Source organism: Oncorhynchus kisutch, linkage group LG15 (assembly GCF_002021735.2).
Source record: "Oncorhynchus kisutch isolate 150728-3 linkage group LG15, Okis_V2, whole genome shotgun sequence".
NCBI classification, from domain to species: Eukaryota; Metazoa; Chordata; class Actinopteri; order Salmoniformes; family Salmonidae; genus Oncorhynchus; species Oncorhynchus kisutch.
Window position 1 is genome coordinate 50,913,233 of NC_034188.2, and position 25,155 is coordinate 50,938,387.

Here is a 25,155-nt window from a genome sequence, read left to right on the forward strand (position 1 = left end):
TCTCTCGGTCCCAGCTTTGATGCACCTGTACTGAGCTTGCCTTCTGGATGATAGCGGGTTGAACAGGCCGTGGCTCGGGTAGGGGATGGCCTTGGTGATCTGTTGTGCATTGATATTCTAGTTTTGTCCCTTTAGGGTACCTGTAACCCCCCTTGCTTACCTACGTTAAAATGCTTGGAATGTTCTTCATGTGAAACGCATTAAACAATGCCCACATTAATTTCTACTCCCGTCTCATATCCTGTCCTTGTATTAGATGTATTAGTAATACAGTGTGCTATACAACAAAACTGGTGACGAGGAAGAAGCGTTCCAACATTTTTGACTGTTATGAGAGGAACAACATTTAATCTATTGCGCAGCCTAGTGTCATGAAGTTGGCCTGGGGGTAGGTTTATGACGGTCATAAATACCTCTCCCCGCTTTTTCCTCTCTCTACCCTAGTGATGTGACATTTGAAAATCCCTTGTTTTATATAGACATTCTGGGAACATCAGAAGGTGGGGGGAATTGAACCATATTTTCGTAATCCGACCAGTTGAACGTATGCGTTGGTACTTAATGAATATGATGTAAGTTCGGTTGTCATCTGAGACATTGTCATCAATGATTGGATGACAAACTCTACAGTGGAAAGTTTACACATTGTAGTTATCGGATTCACATGGAACTGTTGTTCAATATAAATGTATTGGTGAAAATATTAAATGTAATTTTTAGCTTCCAAATATTTATGCTCATTGTGTTGTCGGGATCTCTGTTGAAAAGCTTGTTTCTGTTGGAGAGTGTCCGTCCTCTCTCTCTCTCTCTGCCATGGTTAGAATGGATAGTTCAGAGTGACATTCATTCATGTCGTTATAGAATAGATGTTTGAGTTTATTTTTTTATTTTTACAGGGACAGTGCACATTAAACAACGTTTCAGTAAAAGTGCCGGTTTTAGCCAGCCGGCAAATTTTCAACCGCAGTCCCTGGGCAGGTTATTAAAAACAATTACAATATAGACAATAGCAACATAGAACAAGCAAGACATAGCAACATAGGACAAGCAAGACATAGCATACAGACAGAGCAACATAGGACAAGCAAGACGTAGCATACAGACAGAGCAACATAAAACAAAAAGCAGCAAGACAAAATTCATAAAAGCAACAAAGTGTTTCCACACCTCACAAGCTACAGACAACATGGAGAGCGGCAACACACAGCTAGGGACCAGGTTCACAAATCTGATTGACCTTTAGCCATGTCTTCAAGCATTTTGTGAAAGTGTGATATGTGGTGCAGTTATGTGTGTCTGATGGCAGTGTATTCCAGACATGGGAAGCTCTCACAGAGAATGCAGATTTACTAAAGGTGGTTTTCCTTAGGGGAACTATACAGTCACCTCTCATGGCAGACCTTGTGGATCTGCTGCCATATGTCTGGGTTTTCTGTTTAACAAAAATATTGAGTCGAGGGGGAGCCAGGCCATTAAGGATCTTGAATACAAGACATGCGTCGGTGTATTGCACAAGATTTTCCCAACTCAAGAGCTCATGCTTTCTAAGGATGTGACAATGATGATGGCTATTGGGCTTCCTATCAAGCACTTTGAGAGCCTGTTTGTAGACAGACTGAATAGGTTTTAATGTTGTACAGCAAGCTTGGGCCCAACTAGTCAAGCAGTATGTTCAGTGGGGGAGTATCATAGATTTGAAGTACAGTTTTGCTACCTCTGTAGTCAAACAATTTCGTATAAATCAGAAATTAGCTAGGTTGAATTTGGTTATTTGAATTACCTTTTTCACATGCTTTTTAAAAGAGAGGTTGGAATCAAGTATGATGCCAAGGTACTTAAAATCGGATACCACCTGGAGCTTCTCCCCTGACACATAGACATCTGGCTTAGTAGCATCTGTTGCCCTCTTTGTGAAGAACATGCAAACAGTTTTTTTCACATTGAGATGCAAACACGAGTCACTGAGCCACTTTGTAACGGCGGTTGTCAGTCTTTGTCGGTTGTCAGCGTTCAATGATACCGAATTCTACTACTGACATACTACGCAAAGTTTGTGCCAAACCTAGCTAACATGTTAAAGCCACTGCATGAACTTTTTCCTCTCTCTACCCTAGTGATGTGACATTTGAAAATCCCTTGTTTTATATAGACATTCTGGGAACATCAGAAGGTGGGGGGAATTGAACCATATTTTCGTAATCCGACCAGTTGAACGTATGCGTTGGTACTTAATGAATATGATGTAAGTTCGGTTGTCATCTGAGACATTGTCATCAATGATTGGATGACATAAACTCTACAGTGGAAAGTTTACACATTGTAGTTATCGGATTCACATGTTCAATTTAAATGTATTGGTGAAAATATTAAATGTAATTTTTAGCTTCCAAATATTTATGCTCATTGTGTTGTCGGGATCTCTGTTGTTTCTGTTGGAGAGTGTCCGTCCTCTCTCTCTCTCTCTCTGCCGTGGTTAGAATGGATAGTTCAGAGTGACATTCATTCATGTCGTTATAGAATAGATGTTTCGGCGGTTGTCATTCTTTGTCGGTTGTCAGCGTTCAATGATACCGAATTCTACTACTGACATACTACGCAAAGTTTGTGCCAAACCTAGCTAACATGTTAAAGCCACTGCATGCACTTTTGAACAAAACCAAACAGTTGAAGTGGACAGACAGATGTGAGGAGGCCTTCAAGAAAGTGAAAACAGCCTTAGCTCAGTCAGAGGCCCTAACCCACTTCAACCCCAACTTGCCATTACGGTTGGCATGTGATGAATCGCCTTATGGCGTTGGCGCGGTTGTCTCACACATCATGCCATCAGGTGAAGAAAGGCCAATTGCTTTCACATTTATTTATTTTTTATTTTTTTATTTTACCTTTATTTAACCAGGTAGGCAAGTTGAGAACAAGTTCTCATTTACAATTGCGACCTGGCCAAGATAAAGCAAAGCAGTTCGACAGATAAAACGACACAGAGTTACACATGGAGTAAAAACAAACATACAGTCAATAATGCAGTATAAACAAGTCTATATACAATGTGAGCAAATGAGGTGAGAAGGGAGGTAAAGGCAAAAAAGGCCATGATGGCAAAGTAAGTACAATATAGCAAGTAAAATACTGGAATGGTAGTTTTGCAATGGAAGAATGTGCAAAGTAGAAATAAAAAAATAATGGGGTGCAAAGCAGCAAAATAAATAAATAAATAAAAATTAAATACAGTTGGGAAAGAGGTAGTTGTTTGGGCTAAATTATAGGTGGGCTATGTACAGGTGCAGTAATCTGTGAGCTGCTCTGACAGTTGGTGCTTAAAGCTAGTGAGGGAGATAAGTGTTTCCAGTTTCAGAGATTTTTGTAGTTCGTTCCAGTCATTGGCAGCAGAGAACTGGAAGGAGAGGCGGCCAAAGAAAGAATTGGTTTTGGGGGTGACTAGAGAGATATACCTGCTGGAGCGTGTGCTACAGGTGGGAGATGCTATGGTGACCAGCGAGCTGAGATAAGGGGGGACTTTACCTAGCAGGGTCTTGTAGATGACATGGAGCCAGTGGGTTTGGCGACGAGTATGAAGCGAGGGCCAGCCAACGAGAGCGTACAGGTCGCAATGGTGGGTAGTATATGGGGCTTTGGTGATAAAACGGATTGCACTGTGATAGACTGCATCCAATTTGTTGAGTAGGGTATTGGAGGCTATTTTGTAAATGACATCGCCAAAGTCGAGGATTGGTAGGATGGTCAGTTTTACAAGGGTATGTTTGGCAGCATGAGTGAAGGATGCTTTGTTGCGAAATAGGAAGCCAATTCTAGATTTAACTTTGGATTGGAGATGTTTGATATGGGTCTGGAAGGAGAGTTTACAGTCTAACCAGACACCTAAGTATTTGTAGTTGTCCACGTATTCTAAGTCAGAGCCGTCCAGAGTAGTGATGTTGGACAGGCGGGTAGGTGCAGGTAGCGATCGGTTGAAGAGCATGCATTTAGTTTTACTTGTATTTAAGAGCAATTGGAGGCCACGGAAGGAGAGTTGTATGGCATTGAAGCTTGCCTGGAGGGTTGTCACGGACCTTAAGTAAAGCCGAGAGCAATTATGCACAGATAGAGCGTGAAGCACTCGCCATTGTGTTTGGAGTTAAGACATTTCATCAGTTTCTGTTTGGCCGACGATTCACACTGCTGACGGAACAAAGACCCCTCACCTCCATCTTTGGTCCCCACACCGGCATTCCATCGCTTGCAGCCAGCTGCGTGCAGCGATGGGCATCATTGTTATCTGCTCACCACTACGATATCAAGTTCAGAAGATCTGAGCAGCACTGCAGTGCAGAAGGCCTCTCAAGGCTCCCCTTACCTGTTGCACACACTGAGCACTCCCAGGCTGAAATCTTCTACTTCAAGGAAGTGACGAATGCCCAAGCTGTAAAACGTTTTGAGGGTCTGAGGACCCATGCCAAATCTTTTCAGTCTCCTGAGGGGGAATAGGTTTTGTCGTGGCCTCTTCACAACTGTCTTGGTGTGCTTGGACAATGTTAGTTTGTTGGTGATGTGGATGCCAAGGAACTTGACGCACTCAACCTGCTCCACCACAGCGCAGTCGACAAGAATGGGGACATGTTCGGTCCTCCTTTTCCTGTAGTCCACAATCATCTCCTTTGTCTTGATCACATTGAGTAAGAGGTTGTTGTCCTTGCACCACATGGTCAGGTCTCTGACCACCTCCTTATAGGCTGTCTCGTTGTTGTCGGTGATCAGTTGCCTGCCACTGTTGTGTCATCAGCAAACTTAATGATGGTGTTGGAGTCGTGCCTGGCCGTGCCATCATGAGTAAACAGGAAGTACAGGAGGGAGCTGAGCACACACCCCCGAGGGGCCCCCGTGTTGATGATCAGCATGGCAGATGTCTTGTTACCTATCCTTACCACCTGGGGGCGGCCCATCAGGAAGTACAGGATCCAGTTGCAGAGGGAGGTGTTTAGTCCCAGGGTCCTTAGTGCCCTCAAAGCTCATCACTAAGCTATGGTGTTGAACGCTGAGCTGTAGTCAATGAATAGCATTCTCACATACAGTACCTTTTGTCCAGGTGTGAAAGGGCAGTGTGGAGTGCAATAGAGATTGCAACATCTGTGGATCTGTTTGGGCGGTATGCAAATTGAAGTAGGTCTAGGGTTTGTGGGATAATGGTGTTGATGTGAGTCATGACCAGCCTTTCTTAATGTCGTCGTTCAGTCATGACTCAGTGAAATGTAAGATATTACAGTTTTTATTGTCCCGTTGGTAGGGCATACATGCTTTCAGCTCGTCCCATTTATTTTCCAGCGGTTGAACATCAGCTCACAGGATGAAAGGCAAGGGCAGATTAGCTACTCTTTGCCTGTTCCTCCCAAGGCACCCTGATCTTTTTCCATGAAATCTCTGTTTCCTTCTCCAGCGAATCACAGGGATCTGGGCCTGGTCAGGTGTCTGTAGTAGTATATCCCTCCCGCCCGACTCTTTGAAGAAGAACTCTTTGTCCAGCTTGAGGTGAGCAATCGCAGTTCTGATGTCCAGAAACTCTTTTCGGTCATAAGAGACGGTAGCAGCAACATTATGTACAAAACAAGTTACGAACAAAGCGAAAAAACAAACAAAATAGCATGGTTGGTTAAGAGCCAATAATACGGCAGCCCTCTCCTCCGGCGCCATCGTGTAATGGGTCATGGGTGAACTGAGAGTGCAGGAGGGGGCTGAGCATGCACCCTTGTGGGGCCCCTGTGTTGAGGATCAGCATAGTGGAGGTATTGTTTCCTACCTTCACCACCTGGAGGCTGCCCGTCAGGAAGTCCAGTACCTAGTTGCAAAGGGCGGGGTTCAGACCCAGGGCCCCGAGCTTAATGATGAGCTTGGAGGGTACTATGGTGTTGAAGGCTGAGCTTTAGTCAACGAACAGTATTCTTACACTTGTATTCCTCTTGTCCAGATGGGAAAGGGCAGTGTGCAGTACAATGGTGAGTGCATCATCTGTGAATCTATTGGGGCGGTATGCAAATTGAAGTGGGTCAAGGGTGTCAGGTAAGGTGGAGATGATATGATCCTTAACTAGCCTCTCAAAATACTTAATGATAACAGAAGTGAGTGCTACGGGGCAATAGTAATTTAGTTCAGTTAACTTTGCTTTCTTGGGTAAAGGAGCAATGGTGAACATCTTGACGCAAGTGGGGACAGCAGACTGGGATCGGGAGAGATTGAATATGTCCGTAAACACTCCAGCCAGCTGGTCTGCGCATGCTCTGAGGACACGGCTAGGGATACCGTCTGGGCCGGCAACCTTGCGAGAGTTAACACTCCTAAATGTCTTACTCACGTCGGCCACGAAGAACGAGAGCCCACAGTCCTTGGAAGCGGACCACGTTGGTGGCACTGTGTTATCCTCAAAGTGGGCAATGAAGGTGTTTAGCTTGTTCAGAAGCAAGACGTAGGTGTCCGCAACGTGCCTGGCTTTCCCTTTGTAATCCGTGATTGTCTGTAGACCCTGCCACATACGTCTCGTGTCTGAGCCGTTGAATTGCCAATAATAAATGTGGCCTCAGGACACTGCACAAAGTTCAGTGAGGGCCGTTATGGTATCGGCTCGAGGGGGAATATACATGGCTGTGACTATAACCGAAGCAAATGCTCTTGGGAGGTAATATGGTGGACATTTGATTGGGAGATATTCTAGGCTGGGAGAACAAAAGGACTTAAGTTCCTGTACATTATCACAAGCACACCATGATTAGCTAATCATGAAACATAAACAACCGCCTTTCATCTTCGAGGAGAGGTCTTTATTCCTGCCTGCGCGATGTACTGAGAACCCAGCTGGCTGTATGGACGGTGACAGTATATCTGGAAGGAGCCATGATTCCGTGAAACAGAGTATGTTACAGTCCCTGATGTCTCTCTGGAAGGAGATCCTCGCCCTGAGCTCATCTACTTTATTATCCAGGGACTAAACAGTAGTGAGTAAAATACTCGGAAGCGGTGGCAGGTCGCACTGGACTAGAAGTATATCTCTGAATATCTCTTCTCCTCTGGTGGCGTCTTGGAGCAGCCTCTGGGATAAGTTCATTGCCCTGGGGTGTACGAACAAAGGATCCAATTCGGGAAAGTCATATTTCTGGTCATAATTTTGGTGAGTTACCGCCGCTCTGATATCCAAAGTTATTTCCGGCAGTATGTAATAACACAAAAAACCTTCTGGGTTAATAATGTAAGAAATAACACACAAAAAAATGAAATACTGTGAAGTTGCTTAGGAGCTAGAAGCAGAGCTGCCATGTCTGTCGGCGCCATCATCACCCTACATTTGGACTCACTCATTAGTGAATATGTGATAGTGAACTACAGTGAAATGTAACCAAGTGTGTAATATAAAAGGGAGGTTATAGGGATGTGCAATATTCAGGTATTTTGGATATTAAGGGGATGTGTAATATTGAGTATATGGGGGGGTTATGTAATGTGGAAGGGTGTTAAAAGTCCTTAAAGGGGCAATCAGCAGTTGCTACATCAATTTTTGGACATATAAATGAATAATATGTACCCATTGATTCTTTCTATGAATTAGAGAGTGATTACATTTCTCCAGCCCTGTCCCTCAGCTGGGGAGGGTGGGGAGGCTGTTTTGTTTGATGTTATGTCTAGCCTATGTCACGCTCGTCTGAAGAAGACGACCAAAGCGCAGCGTGCTACGTGTTCATGATTTATTTTCAAAACACTTGACCACTGAAACAAAATAACAAAGTGCAAAACGACAACGAACATTTCTGTCAGGTGCAGAAACACAAAACAGAAAATAACTACCCACAAAGCACAGGTGGGGAAAAAGCTGCCTAAGTATGGTTCTCAATCAGAGACAACGATAGACAGCTGCCTCTGATTGAGAACCACACCCGGCCAAACACAAAGAAATAGAAAACATAGAAATAAAGAAACTAGAAAGCCCACCCCAGTCACACCCTGTCCTAACCAAAATAGAGAATAAAAGCCTCTCTATGGCCAGGGATTTGTGATAGCCTATGCCATGCCTCTCTTTTTTTTGTGAACCTTTTCCTACCACAATGCCTTTACTTGTACATGAAGCAAATATCAGTGAAAAACTGAATGTTAAGAAATATCTAATCTGAAAGGACAATGTTTAATGTTAGTAAAAGGCAACCTACTCGTTTTGTATGGTTGTAATGAAACTTCACATTATGATGGTTTGTCATCTTTGTGTGTATTTTGTTCTTTCTATTTTTCAGAACAAAACAATTGCTCAGAGTTCTCCAAACTGGTAAGGTTTCCTTTTCCCTTCAACCATACACTGAACCTCATGTCTAACTTTCTTTATTCAATGTTCAATTCAACCATTTCATTTACATTCAGGTTATAAAATCATAAGTGGTCATTTTGGGTCAAAGCCACAATGGGAATGACACCTGTTTTAAATGATGCAATATATATATATATATATATATATTTTAAACATGTCAGCTTTTCTGAAGGTTCTTTGTAGGTGTTACAAATAGTTTTATTTTCCTTGTGGGTTTAGGCTCTTGGTCTTGGCCCGAGACATTGGAATGGTCTGCCGGCAAGCACATTGATATTATGATAACCTCAACCTTTAACTGTCAACCTTTTTGTCTGAGAGGGGTGGAATAATTAAAAACATGCTTATGGATTATTTAAAAAATAAATAAAAGAGTAACTGAGCTTGAGCATGTGGTTTTGTGTACATATAATTATGTTTATGGTTTGTTTATGTGTGTCTTTATGTACATGTTTATTATGCATCTAATTGTGTGTGTGTGTCTGTTTCTCCACATGCAGTATGCCTGGGGAGAAGCCTTGTGGTCAAAGTGACTGCTTTAACCCAATAACAGAACGTTGCTGTGTGAACCCTACATCTCTCCAGGGACAAAGTTACTCACATGACCAGACCTGCTGTGATGGAACACTCAGCCATACTCCAGGTAAGACAGCACAAGGTTTACTACTTATCTGCTGTGTGTGTGTGTGTGTGTGTGTGTGTGTGTGTGTGTGTGTGTGTGTGTGTGTGTGTGTGTGTGTGTGTGTGTGTGTGTGTGTGTGTGTGTGTGTGTGTGTGTGTGTGTGTGTGTGTGTGTGTGTGTGTGCGTGCGTTTCCACTATAATAAACAGTGGAAAATATTTTCCCTATCTTTCGGACTCGGGGTGCATCTTTGCGAGTCTGAGTCTGAGAGCAGTGCCAATCTTAGCATGTAAATCTTGGTGGGGGAAAAAAATAACAAGTGGGATGCATGCCAGCAAAGCCACTACACAACACTAAACAATACATTAATTGCACTATAACGGTGACAAACGGTGCCCACAAACGGCCTACATAAAGCTGTCCCAACAGCAGCCTCAACATCTTACCACTGCTACACCTGGCTATCAGTGGAGCCTTGTCTGGCAGCGATAAGATTTAGCCTCATTTACTCCCTTTAAAAGAAACATAGCTGATATGGCTGACTTGCTTAAATGTGGTTTCTAATGACAATTGAGATCCACAAACTATGGCGTAAGTATGGCGTTCAATTAAGACATTAATGAGCGAGCTAGGACGGACGTAGTCAATATAACAATTTGTTTAGCACTTTTGAAATGCACAGTGACAGAATTTAGAACTTGGGCCATTCTTACAGTGTTCTCCCTGTACACCAAGTCAGAACCGTAAGATAAATAAAGGGAGCATATAAGCAGACAATGAAAGCTCTTACAATATTCGATGATTACATTTCTCTAAAACAGGTTACTCTCACTTATAATTTGCACATGAACCACTGTCTGCTTGGAGTAAGAAATAATGAATGTATTTACGTGGAAATGCCTTGGTTTGCCGTGTATCCCTCCTAACCGGGCCTTTTTGGAAAGGGGGTTGGTTGGGCCTTTTTGCTCCATGCTTGTAAGGCTCTGGTTGTCCAAAAGGGGCCCCCACCCATCTTCTACTGTTCTCCTTTGCAGTCGTCCGGTATCCTGTGACTTTTCGTGTAGTCCTGAACAGAACTACAAGTTTATTCTCCTTCAATTCGCTCTGAAAGATGCTTCTTTGAAGGTAGGCTAGCCAGCCGTGTCGATGGTTCCCAGTGGGGTGATGAGAGTAGCGTACCACGGGGGTTTGAGAAGAGTAGTAGAATGGTTCCACTTCAATTCGCTTTCTAGATACTTTACTTCAGACAGCTAATCAGCCGTACCAGTGATTGTCCAGGAGGTGACTTTATTGTCCCTACCTCGTGTTGAGATTAAACGTTTTGAATCCACTTTAAACGTGAGCTGCAGCTCTACGTCTCTCTAGTATGTTAATTTCTTAATCAATAATTTATACAGTTTGCAGGAAAGGGGCGGTTCCGGCAGGCTGACATGCTCTCTGACCTCACTCAAGGGGGAGGTGACTACTTACTGTGCACAGTTATAGAAAAATGTTTCTAAAATCCCATCCCTCTCTTAACCAAAACACTTTCATAATATTTCAGATTTCATACACAATGCATCGGATGGACCTTACACATATACAGTGGGGCAAAAAAGTATTTAGTCAAATCAAATCAAATCAAATCAAATTTATTTATATAGCCCTTCGTACATCAGCTGATATCTCAAAGTGCTGTACAGAAACCCAGCCTAAAACCCCAAACAGCAAGCAATGCAGGTGGAGAAGCACGGTGGCTAGGAAAAACTCCCTAGAAAGGCCAATACCTAGGAAGAAACCTAGAGAGGAACCAGGCTATGTGGGGTGGCCAGTCCTCTTCTGGCTGTGCCGGGTGGAGATTATAACAGAACATGGTCAAGATGTTCAATGTTCATAAATGACCAGCATGGTCGAATAATAATAAGGCAGAACAGTTGAAACTAGAGCAGCAGCACAGTCAGGTGGAAGTTGAAACTGGAGCAGCAGCATGGCCAGGTAGACTGGGGACAGCAAGGAGTCATCATGTCAGGTAGTCCTGGGGCATGGTCCTAGGGCTCAGGTCAGTTGAAACTGGAACAGCAGCATGGCCAGGTGGACTGGGGACAGCAAGGAGTCATCATGTCAGGTAGTCCTGGGGCATGGTCCTAGGGCTCAGGTCCTCCGAGAGAGAGAAAGAAAGAGAGAAGGAGAGAATTAGAGAACGCACACTTAGATTCACACAGGACACCGAATAGGACAGGAGAAGTACTCCAGATATAACAAACTGACCCCAGCCCCCCGACACATAAACTACTGCAGCATAAATACTGGAGGCTGAGACAGGAGGGGTCAGGAGACACTGTGGCCCCATCCGAGGACACCCCCGGACAGGGCCAAACAGGAAGGATATAACCCCACCCACTTTGCCAAAGCACAGCCCCCACACCACAGTCAGGCACCAATTGTGCAAGTTCTCCCACTTAAAAAGATGAGAGAGGCCTGTAATTTTCATCATAGGTACACTTCAACTATGACAGAAAAAATGAGAAAAAAAATCCAGAAAATCACATTGTAGGTTTTTTAATGAATTTATTTGCAAATTATTGTGGAAAATAAGTATTTGGTCACCTACAAACAAGCAAGATTTCTGGCTCTCACAGACCTGTAACATCTTCTTTAAGAGGCTCCTCTGTCCTCCACTCGTTACCTGTATTAATGGCACCTGTTTGAACTTATTATCAGAATAAAAGACACCTGTCCACAACCTCAAACAGTCACACTCCAAACTCCACTATGGCCAAGACCAAAGAGCTGTCAAAGGACACCAGAAACAAAATTGTAGACCTGCACCAGGCTGGGAAGACTGAATCTGCAATAGGTAAGCAGCTTGGTTTGAAGAAATCAACTGTGGGAGCAATTATTAGGAAATGGAAGACATACAAGACCATTGATAATCTCCCTCGATCTGGGGCTCCACGCAAGATCTCACCCCGTGGGGTCAAAATGATCACAAGAACGGTGAGCAAAAATCCCAGAACCACACGGGGGGACCTAGTGAATGACCTGCAGAGAGCTGGGACCAAAGTAACAAAGCCTACCATCAGTAACACACTACGCCGCCAGGGACTCAAATCCTGCAGTGCCAGACGTGTCCCCCTGCTTAAGCCAGTACATGTCCAGGCCGGTCTGAAGTTTGCTAGAGAGCATTTAGATGATCCAGAAGAAGATTGGGAGAATGTCATGTGGTCAGATGAAACCAAAATATAACTTTTTGGTAAACTCAACTCGTCGTGTTTGGAGGACAAAGAATGCTGAGTTCTATCCAAAGAACACCATACCTACTGTGAAGCATGGGGGTGGAAACATCATGTTTTGGGGCTGTTTTTCTGCAAAGGGACCAGGACGACTGATTTGTGTAAAGGAAAGAATGAATGGGGCCATGTATCGTGAGATTTTGAGTGAAAACCTCCTTCCATCAGCAAGGGCATTGAAGATAACGTGTCTGGGTCTTTCAGCATGACAATGATCCCCAACACACCACCCGGGCAATGAAGGAGTGGCTTCGTAAGAAGCATTTCAAGGTCCTGGAGTGGCCTAGCCAGTCTCCAGATCTCAACCCCATAGAAAATCTTTGGAGGGAGTTGAAAGTCCGTGTTGCCCAGCAACAGCCCCAAAACATCACTGCTCTAGAGGAGATCTGCATGGAGGAATGGGCCAAAATACCAGCAACAGTGTGTGAAAACCTTGTGAAGACTTACAGAAAACGTTTGACCTCTGTCATTGTCAAAAAAAGGGTATATAACAAAGTATTGAGATAAACTTTTGTTATTGACCAAATACTTATTTTCCACCATAATTTGCAAATAACTTCATAAAAAATCCTATAATGTGATTTCCTATAATGTCTGTCATAGTTGAAGTGCACCTATGATGAAAAGGCCTCTCTCATCTTAAGTGGGAGAACTTGCACAATTGGTGGCTGACTAAATACTTTTTTGCCCCACTGTAGAGTGTATACTTTTCACCCTAAATGGGTGAGAGAGGGTCTGGTTGGTGTTATTTAGTGCAAAGCTGATCTGACCTATTTGGATCCTCACAGGACAGTCAGGACATTGTGCAGTCAATTTTCCGGACAGTTCTTGACTATGGTGTCACCATTTATCAAAATTCAGCAGCCGCTACTCTTATACCATTGGATGTCATCTACCATAGCGTCCTTCGCTTTATTACAGGTGACAGTTTCAATATTCATCACTGTGTCTTGTATCAGAAGATCGACTGGACCTCGACCTCGTATTCATAGCTGACTAGTTTGTATCTTCTGTGTTGATGGAATGTTTGTTCTCAGGGCACCATTGCAAATGAGATGCTGGTCTCAATTGGGCTCCCCAGAATAAATGAAAGTCAATAAAAAATTTTTTTAAACATGGTCGTTACCGAGATGGGTACTACCAACGCATCAGCGCCATTCATGTACAGAGTTAATAGGAGGAGATTACTGGGCTACATAGGTCACATATAACCAGTGATGGGGAAAGTACCCATACTTGAGTAAAAGTAAAGATACCTTAATAGAAAATGACTCAAGTAAAAGTGAAAGTCACCCAGTAAAATACTACTTGACTAAAAGCCTAAAAGTATTTTGGTTTTAAATATACTTAAGTATCAAATTTAAATGTAATTGCTAAAATATACTAAACTATCAAAAGTAAAAGTACAAATACAAATAATTTCAAATTCCTTATATTAAGCAAACCAGATGATACCATTTTCTTGTTTTTTATTTATGGAAAGCATGGGGCACACTTCAACACTCAGACATCATTTACAAACGAAGCATGTGTATTTAGTGAGTCTGCCAGATCAGAGGCAGTAGGGATGACCAGAGATGTTCTCTTGTTAAGAGTGTGAATTGGACCATTTTCCTGTCCTGCTAAGCAATCAAAATGTAACGGGTACTTTTGGGTGTCAGTGAAAATGTATGGAGTAAAAAGTACATTATTATCTTTAGCAATGTAGTGAAGGAAAAGTTGTCCAAAATATGAATAGTACAGTACAGATACCCCCCCCCAAAACAACTTAAGTAGTAGTTTAAAGTATTTTAACTTAACCCTTGTGTTGTCTTAAGGGTAAAAAATGACCACTCAGCAGAGAAAACCCCCTAAATGATATTTTTCAACTTGAAATTTTATGACTTTTCCAAGAGTGACCCCAACATTAGAAAAAGTGAAACATCGCCTTTGCTCATATTTCCATAAAATTTGTACACCACCGGGTACAAAGATCGTCTTAGGGTAATTTTTGACCCGGCAGTTATAAAATAATTTACCACAAAGACACGCGCGCGCACACACACACACACACACACACACACACACACACACACATACACACACACATACACACACACACTACTGATTGAACTCAGACAAAACTAAAACAAGAAACACACGACTCAAGTTCACAGACAAAATTAAAACAATGTCAGACAAAATAAACAACATTTCAGACAAAATAAACAATTATTGAAAGCATTGTTTACTAATGGGGAATGCAGTCAGAGGCTATAAAGGTGCTGCAGATGACAGTCCCCCCAGTTCTCTCTTTGGTGAAGCCATGAGTGCATGTTTCAGTGTCCAACAGGTCGTAGATCAGATTTTTTCAGATGTCCAGGAGGAACAAGAGAACAATGATTTAGAAGAGGAGGAGGTATCTGAAGAAGAAGATGGGGAAGAATTACAACCCAGAGCACGATGCATCATCTTCAGATGAAGAAGAAATCCCCCAAGCTGAAAGATACATTTTTGTCAAAGAACAGCAAAGTAACATGGTCCTTGTCACCATATGACAACCAGGGAAGGATGGCAGCACACAATGTCATAAGGATGAACCCCTGGCCCTTGCCCAGGACATCGCCTCAACATTCTACATGTTCATCACACGAGCCATTGAAAAGATTATCCTGGAGATGACAAATTTGGAGGGTTTCCGTAAATATGGAACTGTAAAAGGATGGATGAGATTGACCTGCATGCCTACATAGGGCTGTTAATCTTAGCGAGTGTGTATAGGTCCCGAGGCGAGGCTACATGTCATCTCTGGGATGCAGAGAGTGGAAGGGTGATTTTCCGTGCCACGATGCCACTGAAAGTATTTCACACTTTCTCAAGAATGCTACGATTTGAAGACCTGCAAGATGTGTGAGAGACAAACTGGTGACCGTAAGAGAGGTCTGGGAGAAGTGGGTGGAGCGTCTGCCATACCTCTACAACCCTGGGCCTGAAGTAACGGTGGATGAGCAACTGGTTCCATTCAGAGGTACATTACAGATGAAAATAAAAATGTAAGTGATTTACACAGTTCATTTTATTATGTATTTCTGTAATATCATTGATTTATGTGATTGTTCTCTGTGACACTGATACTAATTACTGATAGTAATCTCTTTTGTCAAAAGGTCGCTGTCCTTTCCGGCAGTATATGCCCAGCAAGCCAGCAAAGTATGGCATCAAGATATGGATGGCCCTGTGATGCACAATCCAGCTACTCTTGGAAGATGCAAGTCTACACAGGGAAGCCGACTAGTGGAGACCCGGAGAAGAACCAGGGGATGCGGGTTGATGGGCTGAGGGGGCACAATGTCACGTGACAATTTCTTCACCTCTTAACTCAGCCAGCAGCTCCTGAAGAGGAAGATCACCATGGTGGGCACAATTAGAAAGAACCAGCCTGAGCTCCCCCCTGCACTCCTCGCAACAAGGGGGAGAAAGGCCTCATAAAAGTTTGCCTTCACCACCACTCTAGTTTCTTACCTCCCAAAGAGTAACAAGAATGTGCTCCTCCTGAGCACACTGCACAAAACGGCTGAGATCAGTGCTCGTGAGGACAGGAAGCCAGCCATCATCCTGGACTACAACCACAACAAAGGAGGTGTGGACAACCTGGACAAGGTGTTTGGAACTTACAGCTCCAGGACGATGACAGCCCGCTGGCTCCTGGTCATCTTCCATAGCATCACTGATGTGTCCTCATACAATGCCTTCATGATATGGAACAAGATCAACCCTACCTGGGTGCCTGATAAGCGGAACATGAGGATGTTCCTGGAGCAGCTGGGAAAGGTACTTGTAACCCCACACATTCAAAGAAGGGAGTGCCCTCCCCCGTACAGCAGCCTCTGCAGCGCTTGTGAAAGTTGTTCAGGGCGCTGAATCTTGTCCTGATCCACCTGAGTCTGCAGCTGGGGCAGGCAAGAGGAGGAAACTGTAAAACAAATACTATGTGCTGCACATGTGAGAGATACATCTGTAAAGTCCATGCACACACACTTGCATACTGTCCTACATGTTCTAATTAGTTGTTTGATTTATGTTCTTCACATATTTGTTTTGTATCTATTATTTTATTCTTATTTATTGCTGTTGTTTATACACCTTGTGGGTGGGGACAACGTTTAAAAGAATGGGAGAAGACTAGTATTTTGTAGTTGAATTCCTCATTGTACAGTATATAATAATATATCACGATGTTGCCAAAAAGGTTCAAGACTGTTATTGTTTCCCTTCAATGAAAAACATTCCAAACTTTCTAAGTGTTTGCTTTCTGCACATTTCTGCTACTTTCTTAGGCTGTACAAGTGCTATGTCTTGCAATTTTTTTTTTTTTACACCTATGCAGTAACTTTAGAAATAGTAATAATAAACCTCTACTTTAGTAAAGAAAACAATTATGACAGGTGTGTTAGATTTGGGGTTTAAAATTGAATTAAGCTGCCTTATTTTAGGGGTTTAGTGAAAGCGGGTCATTTTTTACCCTTAGGACAAGGGGAGTATTCAGAATGTTAAGACTACACAAGGTTAAGTACTTTACACCACTGCATATAACAACCAGAACCTCTTTCATGTGGCCCTCTTAAGCAACAGTACATTGTTTCGCATCTTCCTGGCAGCTGCTGGAAACAATGTAGATTGTGTTGGGTAATTGATTGTGTTGGATAATTACAAATTAGTTCATGATCTCCCTTTCTGGACCGTGATGGTCCTCCCTCCTTCCCATCTGTCTGCCCAGGTCACTACCATAGTGCTAGCTGTGGCTCTAAGGTGTACAATCCAGACATCAAAATCTGCTGTTGCGGGAAGGTGTCCAATAAGGTGCTTGGAGTAAACATGGTGAGTCCAGTAGACCTAAGGCCTACAGCTAAAGCCTAATTCACTGATCCTCCTCCACTACATTAGGTTCAGTTCTCCTCATATCAGTCAAAGTCAAGTAAAACAGCTTAATCATCCATCTACCTGTTGAGTTGTTGGCATAAAGACAATGCAGGTAAAGTATCTGTCTAAAATGGCCGAAATATCTAAAAGTGTCAATGTAAGACAAGGCTGACACTAAGTTTTCAACAGACCGATTTAAGTCCACTCAGAATGTTTAGACAGGGCCCCATTGGGAAGTGGGTGTCCCATACTCATTGCCAATGTTCTAGAGTGCTGTCTATCAAGGAGAAAATCTGCCCCGTGATTTACCAGTAACAATAACTATACATGGTGTTTGCTTTACTTGGGCTCTATGCGGTACCATGTCAGTTCTGACAGCACATTTAGTTCTGCAAGCCCCACCCTGCAACCAGTTGAGAGTAGAGCAGCTCCTCTTTTGTGTGAGAGTGTGTCAGACGACGGATAACTAGAGGTCTCTTTTCTAACGCTTAGCACTCTGTTGGTAGAGGATGAGTGCACAGGTCCCCTGGTAAGAAAGTTAGACTCTCTTTTATAGTATGTGAACTTTTGTGATTGTGGCATGCACATACCCATGTCTGTTATTCATGTTGTGTGTGTGTGTGTGTGTTGTTACCCTGCTGACTGGTGTGTCTCTCTCCCAGTGCTGCGGTACAACTCCGTATGGTGTAGAGGACCGAGGGGTGCTGTGCTGTAACCAGACCTTGCACCGTGCGGTGGAGGATGGGTACCAGTGCTCCCCAGGTGGCCACTTGTATCTGCCATCCCGTGACATGGTGTGTGGCTCACGAGTTCATCTGAACGATCCAGGCAAACACTGCTGTGGGGAGGAGACATACTACCCTCAGAATGAAATCTGCTGCAACGGACGCAAGTGAGTTGCACTGTAGTGTGGAGACTGTAGATAGTTGAACCTAGTCAGGTAGTTTATCCCAAAGATGTGGGGTTATCACTGTCTGCAAGCACAGTTCAGAGTGCCTAAGGGCTAATAATTAGATCACTTTATCTTCAGCAGAATGTTTTTATTTATATTTAACTAGGCAAGTCAGTTAAGAACAAATACTTATTTGCAATGATGGCCTACCCTGGCCAAACCTGGACGACGCTGGGCCAATTGTGCGCCGCCCTATGGGACTCCCAATCACGGCCGGTTGTGATTCAGCCTGGAATCGAACCGGGGTCTGTAGTGACGCTTCTAGCACTGAGATGCAGTGCCTTAGACCGCTGCGCCACTCGGGAGCCTAAATTGTTGATGCAATGTCTTGAAAGTGTGTGCGTGCGTGCTTGTACTATAACTAACTGTGTAAAATATTTTCCCACCCACTGTCTGAGACTGGGTGTGCATCTTTGTATGTTTATGTCTGAGAGACATTGATGGATGCAATTCTGATAAAATAACATACCCACATTCCCAGTCCCACTACCTCAGATGTTGGAGAATTCTTAATGGAATGCACCATGTCTTCCAAACTACTGCCTCCCAGACATATTTCAACAGGGTGTCAAACGCAGAAGCCACAGGTCCAAGGGTATTCTCACTTTCTTTCTTTCCTTCACTTCACTTTTTCCAGCCAGTGGTATTCAGACAGTTAGACAGCCAGACTGGAGAGGTGGTATGTCTGCTTTTGGGTTTCCAGGAAAGGGGTCACACAGTAGGTAGTGGTTTTTGTCTAACTAGTCCTGTTGTTTGGCTTGTGCTTGTGGGTCACGACCTATAGCGCGGTTCCTGTGAAGTTGCATGGCAGTCTGAATTTATACAGATGCCATTACTCAATACTTTGGCCAAGAATCAAGAGAGAAGTCTGTGAGTGCAGTTGTGAGTAACGCACTTCAATCAATTTTCCTTTTGACTCTGTGGCTGAATCCGGTGGCGGTAGGTGCCGTTTACTATTAGAGGGGATGATTTTTTTTTTTTTTATGAGCATGGCCTTATTTCCGGTGGTGTAAAGAACTTAAGTAAAAATACTTGAAAGTACTACTTAAGTAGTTTTTGGAGTATCTGTACTTTACTTTACTATTTATATTTTTGACAACTTAGACTTTTACTTCACTACATTCCTAAAGAAAATGATGTACTTTTTACTCCATTCATTTTCCCTGACACCCAAAAGCATTTGATACATTTTGAATGCTTAGCAGGACAGGAAAATGTTGGAAGGTTGGAAGGTATACCAAAAGGATAAAGTAAACCTCTCTGAAGCAGGTTTTCATCAATGATCTCTCTGTACTTTGCTCCGTTCATCTTTCCCTCGATCCTGACTAGTCTCCCAGCCCCTGCCTCTGAAAAACATCCCCACAGCATGATGCTGCCGCCACCATGCTTCACCGTAGGGATGGTGCCAGGTTTCCACCAGACGTGGTGCTTGGCATTCAGGCCAAAGAGTTCTTAGTTTCATCAGACCAGAGGATCTTGTTTCTCATGGTCAGAGTCCTTTAGGTGCCTTTTGGCAAACTCCAAGCAGGCTTTCATATGCTTTTTACTGAGGAGTGGCGTCCGTCTGGCCACTCTAGCATATAAGCCTGATTGGTGGAGTGCTGCATAGATGGTTGTCCTTCAGGAAGGTTCTCCCATCTCCACAGAGGAACTCTGGAGGACTGTCAGAGCGACCATCAGGTTCTTGGTCACCTCGCTGACCAAGGACCTTCTCCTCTGATTGCTCAGTTTGGCCGGGCGGCCAGCTCTAGCAAGAGTCTTGGGGGTTCTAATCTTCTTCCATTTAAGAAGGATTGAGGCCACTGTGTTCTTGAGGACCTTCAATGCTGCAGACATTTTTTGGTACCCTTCCCCAGATCTGTGCGTTGACTCAATTTCTCGGAGCTCTCCGTACAATTCCTTCGATGTCATGGCTTGGTTTTGCTCTGTTATGCACTGTCAACTGCGGGACCTTATATAGACAAGAGTGTGCCTTTCCAAATCATGTCCAATCAATTGAATTTAGCACAGGTGGACTCCAATCAAGTTGTAGAAACATATCAAGGATGATCAATGGAAACTGGATGCACCTGAGCTTAATTTCAAGTCTCATAGCAAAGGGTCTGAATACTTATGTAAATAAGGTATTTCTGTTTTTGATTTTGTATACATTTGCAAACATTTCTAAAAACGTATTTTTGCTTTGTCATTATGAGGATGTTTTTTTATATACAATTTAGAATAAGGCTTTAACGTAACATAATGTGGAAAAAGGAAAGGGGTCTGAACACTTTCCGAATACATTTTAAATGGTTGAAAGCACAGTAATAACACATGTAGATGACAACGAAACTAAAAATTGGACATGTGGTGGGCCGGGCGCAGTGCACGCTGACACAGTCGCCAGGTGTACGGTGTTTCCTCCGACACGTTGCTGCGGGCCGGCTTCCGGGTTAAGTGGGCATTGTGTCAAGAAGCAGTGTGGCTTCATTGGGTTGTGTTTTCGGAGGACGCACGGCTCTCGACCTTCGCCTCTCCTGAGTCCGTACGGGAGTTGCAGCGATGAGATAAGACTGTAACTACCAATTGGATACCACGAAATTGGGAAGAAAAAAGGGAAAAAATAAAAAGACAAAAAATTCAATAGAATGGATCAAATCCATAACATTTTTAATGATCAGTACATATGGTGATCACCCAACAGGACAGCACAATAGCATTAAAGAAAGGCACCAAATTATGAGATGATGTTCTCTTGGTTTTGGGAAGTAAAGTATTTTTTCTCTTCAAAGACACCACAGGTTGAGAAATGTTTCCTGCTGCGGAGGGAAGGCCTATGACCCCAGCAGTGGACAGATGAAGTGCTGTGCAAGGACTCTGTACAACCTGCAGGTTCAGGACAGGCTCCCAGGTGAGGCCCAGTGCTGTGGGAGTGTCCTGATGGAGGCCGGCTCCACCCAGACCTGCTGTTCTGCCCCAGGGCTAGACCTGCTCTACCCTACCCAGCCAGGGTTCACCTGCTGTGGGCACCGCTATCCCAATGCCTCCCTGTGGTCTTGCTGCGCCGGGGTCCTGCACCCAAGGCCTGAACCACACAACACCACCAAGAACGTGATTCCAGGTCAGTGGTAACAGGATACAAGCTTGAGTTGCGTCTGTTTATCTCTGAAAGGTCTCTGAAAGACCAACCTACAAGTCAGACAAGTGATATGGATATTGAATTATATATCTAGTTCATATAAGATAAAGGAGGAGTCTTCTGATGTGTCCCTGCCTGGAGTCTGTCTCTGTCCATTTGATTAGACTGTTGTTCATTATCCTCAGGACCCAGACTTCTACCACTGGGGGATCTGAAGACTGAAGTCCTGTGTCACAGCAGAGGTAAGGCCTCCAGTTTGAAGCACAAGATGACAGGAAACATTACTCACTACTTTGATCTTTAGTAAGAACAGTGGGAAGCACTAGAATCTTCTTTGACTCTTGGATGTACAGTGGTTTCACAACGCTTATGTAAAGTGTGTGTGTGTGTGTCTCTCTCAGTTCTGGTAGGGACAGTGGAGAGTGTGTCCATGAAGATCAATAAGCGGTCCATTGTGATGGTGAACGCCATGTACATGCTGGCCTCGCGTGGCCATGTCAGCGCCGTGCCTTCCCCTCACTACGTCACATTACCCGACCACTGCAGCTCCCCTGAACTGATGCCGGGCAACACTTACATCTGGGTGAAAAATAATTTCTCAGACACCATAAGATTCATCTCTGATCTCAGCGATGATTCCTTCCCTCTCCATTCCATCCTTACCATGTGCTGAACCTTTTTCTTGCCCAGAGTAAAGCTCTACATAATGTTTGAAAGCTTTACAGTGTTTGTTTGCAAGTACATTGTTAACAATCAACGGTGTAATAAAAAGCTCATCTTGGGTTCAGATGGGGTTCGACAAGTAGACAATGTGTGTGAAGTGAATATCACATTGTGCAGGAAAAAAAGCCTATTTTAACCAAGCATTTGTGTGTAGGTGTATGACTTCATGCATCAATTCAGGTGGTTTTGTGGGGGGTGGTTGCATTTTTCCCATCATCATACACGTACCACATTATCTGATACTTGATCACAGGATCACATTTTTGTTTGATTATTTCACTGCCATACTGTGTTTGATCTTGTCTAGCCAACTTGTCTCAAGTCCCAGACTTTATTGTGTGTTATCCTCAATGTTTTTATTCATTTTATTCAGATGTTATGAATTTTGTCTTGCTGCTTCTTGTTCTGTTGCTCTGCGTGTGCTGAAACATTGATTAATGTGCACTGTCCCTGTAAAAGAAAACGTAATGTGCATGCACGGCTTTTAAGTTTTATGTGTGCTTGTCTTTTTAAATGGTCGAATTAATAAACTAAACTAAAGAATGTTGTTTAAGATTAAAGGATCAACGGGAATTGGAAAGTTGTTACATGCTCGCCCACTCCTACAACTTGCCTCTGAGACTTGAATGAAGCAATGCATAAACATCCTAGGGCACTGAGTCTTTGGCTGCGTTTATGAGCAAAGTCAAATTATGAATAAAATATTGTAAAACTGACATATACTGAACGCAACATGTAAAGTGTTGGTCCCATGCTTTATGAGCTGAAATAAAAGATCCCAGAAATGTTTCCATATGCACAAAAAGCTTTCTCTCTGTTGTCCACAACTTTTGTTTACATCTCCTGTTAATAATCATTTCTCCTTTGCCAAGATATTCCATCCACCTGACAAGTGTGGCACATCAAGAAGTTGATTACACAGTATGATTGTTACACAGGTGCACCTTGTGCTGGTGACAATAAAAGGACACTCTAAAATGTGCAGTTTTGTCACACAACACAATGCCACAGATGTCTCAACTTTTGAGGGAGTGCGCAATTGGCATGGTGACTGCAGGAATGTCCATCAGAGATGTTGCCAGATAATTTAATGTTCATTTCTCTACCATAAGAGAATGATAATGCACGGCCCTGTCGCAAGGATCTGTACACAATTCCTGGAAGCTGAAAATGTCCCAGTTATTCCATGGCCTGCCTACTCACCAGACACGTCACCCATTGAGCATGTTTGGGATGCTCTGGATCAATGTGTACTACAGCATGTTCCAGTTCAAGCCAATATCCAGCAACTTCACAAAACCACTGAAGAGGAGTGGGACAACATTCCACAGGTCACAATCAACAGCCTGATCAACTCTATATGAAGGAGATGTGTAGTGCTGCATGATGCAAATTGTGGTCACGCCAGATACTGACTGGTTTTCTGATCCACTCCCCTACTTTTTTTAAAGGTATCTTTGACAAACAGGTGTATATCTTTATCCCCAGTCATATGAAATCCATAGATTAGGGCATGATTACTTTATTTCAATTGATTGGTTTCCTTATATGAACGGCAACTCAGTAAATCTTTGAAATTGTTGCATGTTGCATTTCTGTTTTTGTTCAGTATACTCTATATACATTTTACTTACAGGTGGTCTCAGGAATCAAACCTGCTGTCTTGGCATAGCAAGCGCCACGCTCTAACAATTTAGCTACAAAGGACCACTCTTGGTAAAAAATGAAAGCGAATGCTCATTACGGAGTTGATAACCATCGGATGACGTAATCCAAAGAAGATTACGTTGCCTGAACAAGCACCCTTTTTTAGCCAAGAGCCATGCTTTTCCTCAGGGTACTCCTTCACACACAGAGGTCAAAAAGGCATCCGTGTTTTTGCGCCTTTTATCTGAAATTGGTATGTTTTTTTTTACATTTATTTTTTACAAAGCACACTTGTCAGAGAGGACAGTGGACCATCAATCAACAGGTTGTACTGCTGACAACATCTGAACATAAGGGCAATAATGTGCTGCACTTTCAGAAACACTCTGTAGTACAATGGACATGTTTACCATCCTATTTACATACCACATAAATGGACTGAAATTCACAACCTAAAAGGATAAACATTCGTATCAAGAAGATTAATTTATCGGACTTACATAGAGACATACTGTGTCCTGACAATACTTGCTTTGTGTATTTGGTATGCTATGTGACACTACATCACTATTGTTTGACCTCTTAAGGATCTGACCATTTTTTTATATATTTTTGTTGTCTAAAATGACATACACAAATCTAACTGCCTGTAGCTCAGGACCGGAATCAAGGATATGCATATTCTTGATACCATTTGAAAGGAAACACTGACATTTATGGAAATGTGAAACTAATGTAAGAGAATATAACACATTAGATCTGGTAAAAGATAATACAAAGAAAAACAACGTTTTTTTGTTGTTGTTTTTTTGTTCCATTATGTTTGAAATGCAAGAGAAAGGCCAATATATGACTTAGGAATCTAGGCGCAATTTAGATTTGGGCCACTTGATGTCAGCAGTGTATGTGCAAAGTTTTAGTTAGATTAACAAGATTTTAAGCTTTCTGCCAACATCAGATATGTCTATGTCCTGGGAAATGTTATTGTTACTTACAACCTCATGCAAATCAACCGTCCCGCAAGGGACACACAATCCTGTAGAGGTTGAACCTTGCTGCTCCTTTCTCCTACTTGAGATAAAGAGAGAGCTCATCTTTGGATAAGGCTTAACAACTGTTTAAATCAAGGTGTCATTCCTTCCAGCAGTATTTAAATACAGGCTGACTATTGTACATGGCTGGGAGGGAGGCCACAGCCATGCTGGCATCTGCATGATAACATAACTGCTGTATGAAAGACAAAGTAGATTTGGTTCAATTCAACATAAACAACCATCAATCAAAGCTGTCCAGTTCCATTCATGGGAGGATGCAGTTACAGGGCAAACAATTGTATACACTACAAACACTATCTAGTGTTTTAATGAGAATATATACTGAAAAATAATGGAAGAAACTGATGTGATGGTGTCTCAAGGGGGTTTGTTCAAAAACGCATCCTTCCCTCCTCTCTTCCGTAAGGTAATCACTGATCTTTAGGTGATTGGAGAAAGCAATAGAATATACCCCCGGTTAATGAATCCTCCGCCTCCTAAACCACAATGAAATGAAATCAAAATAACCTGTTGACACAGGCACCAAAATATTGCTCAGAACT

The 25,155-nt window shown here is 43.0% G+C and overlaps 1 protein-coding gene across 1 annotated transcript in view; it reads left to right on the forward strand.

Annotated features, from left to right (window-relative positions):
- Positions 1 to 22,716, forward strand: part of LOC109905416 (galaxin) — a 39,002-nt gene extending 16,286 nt beyond the window's left edge. The window contains exons 6-12 of the mRNA XM_031790462.1: positions 8,262 to 8,293; positions 8,830 to 8,972; positions 16,976 to 17,076; positions 17,781 to 18,010; positions 20,842 to 21,170; positions 21,374 to 21,430; positions 21,590 to 22,716. Of these exons, the coding sequence (XP_031646322.1) occupies positions 8,262 to 8,293; positions 8,830 to 8,972; positions 16,976 to 17,076; positions 17,781 to 18,010; positions 20,842 to 21,170; positions 21,374 to 21,430; positions 21,590 to 21,861 (1,164 nt within the window). The 3' untranslated portion in view covers positions 21,862 to 22,716. The remainder of the gene's footprint in view (positions 1 to 8,261; positions 8,294 to 8,829; positions 8,973 to 16,975; positions 17,077 to 17,780; positions 18,011 to 20,841; positions 21,171 to 21,373; positions 21,431 to 21,589) is intronic.
- The last annotated feature ends 2,439 nt before the right edge of the window (positions 22,717 to 25,155 follow it).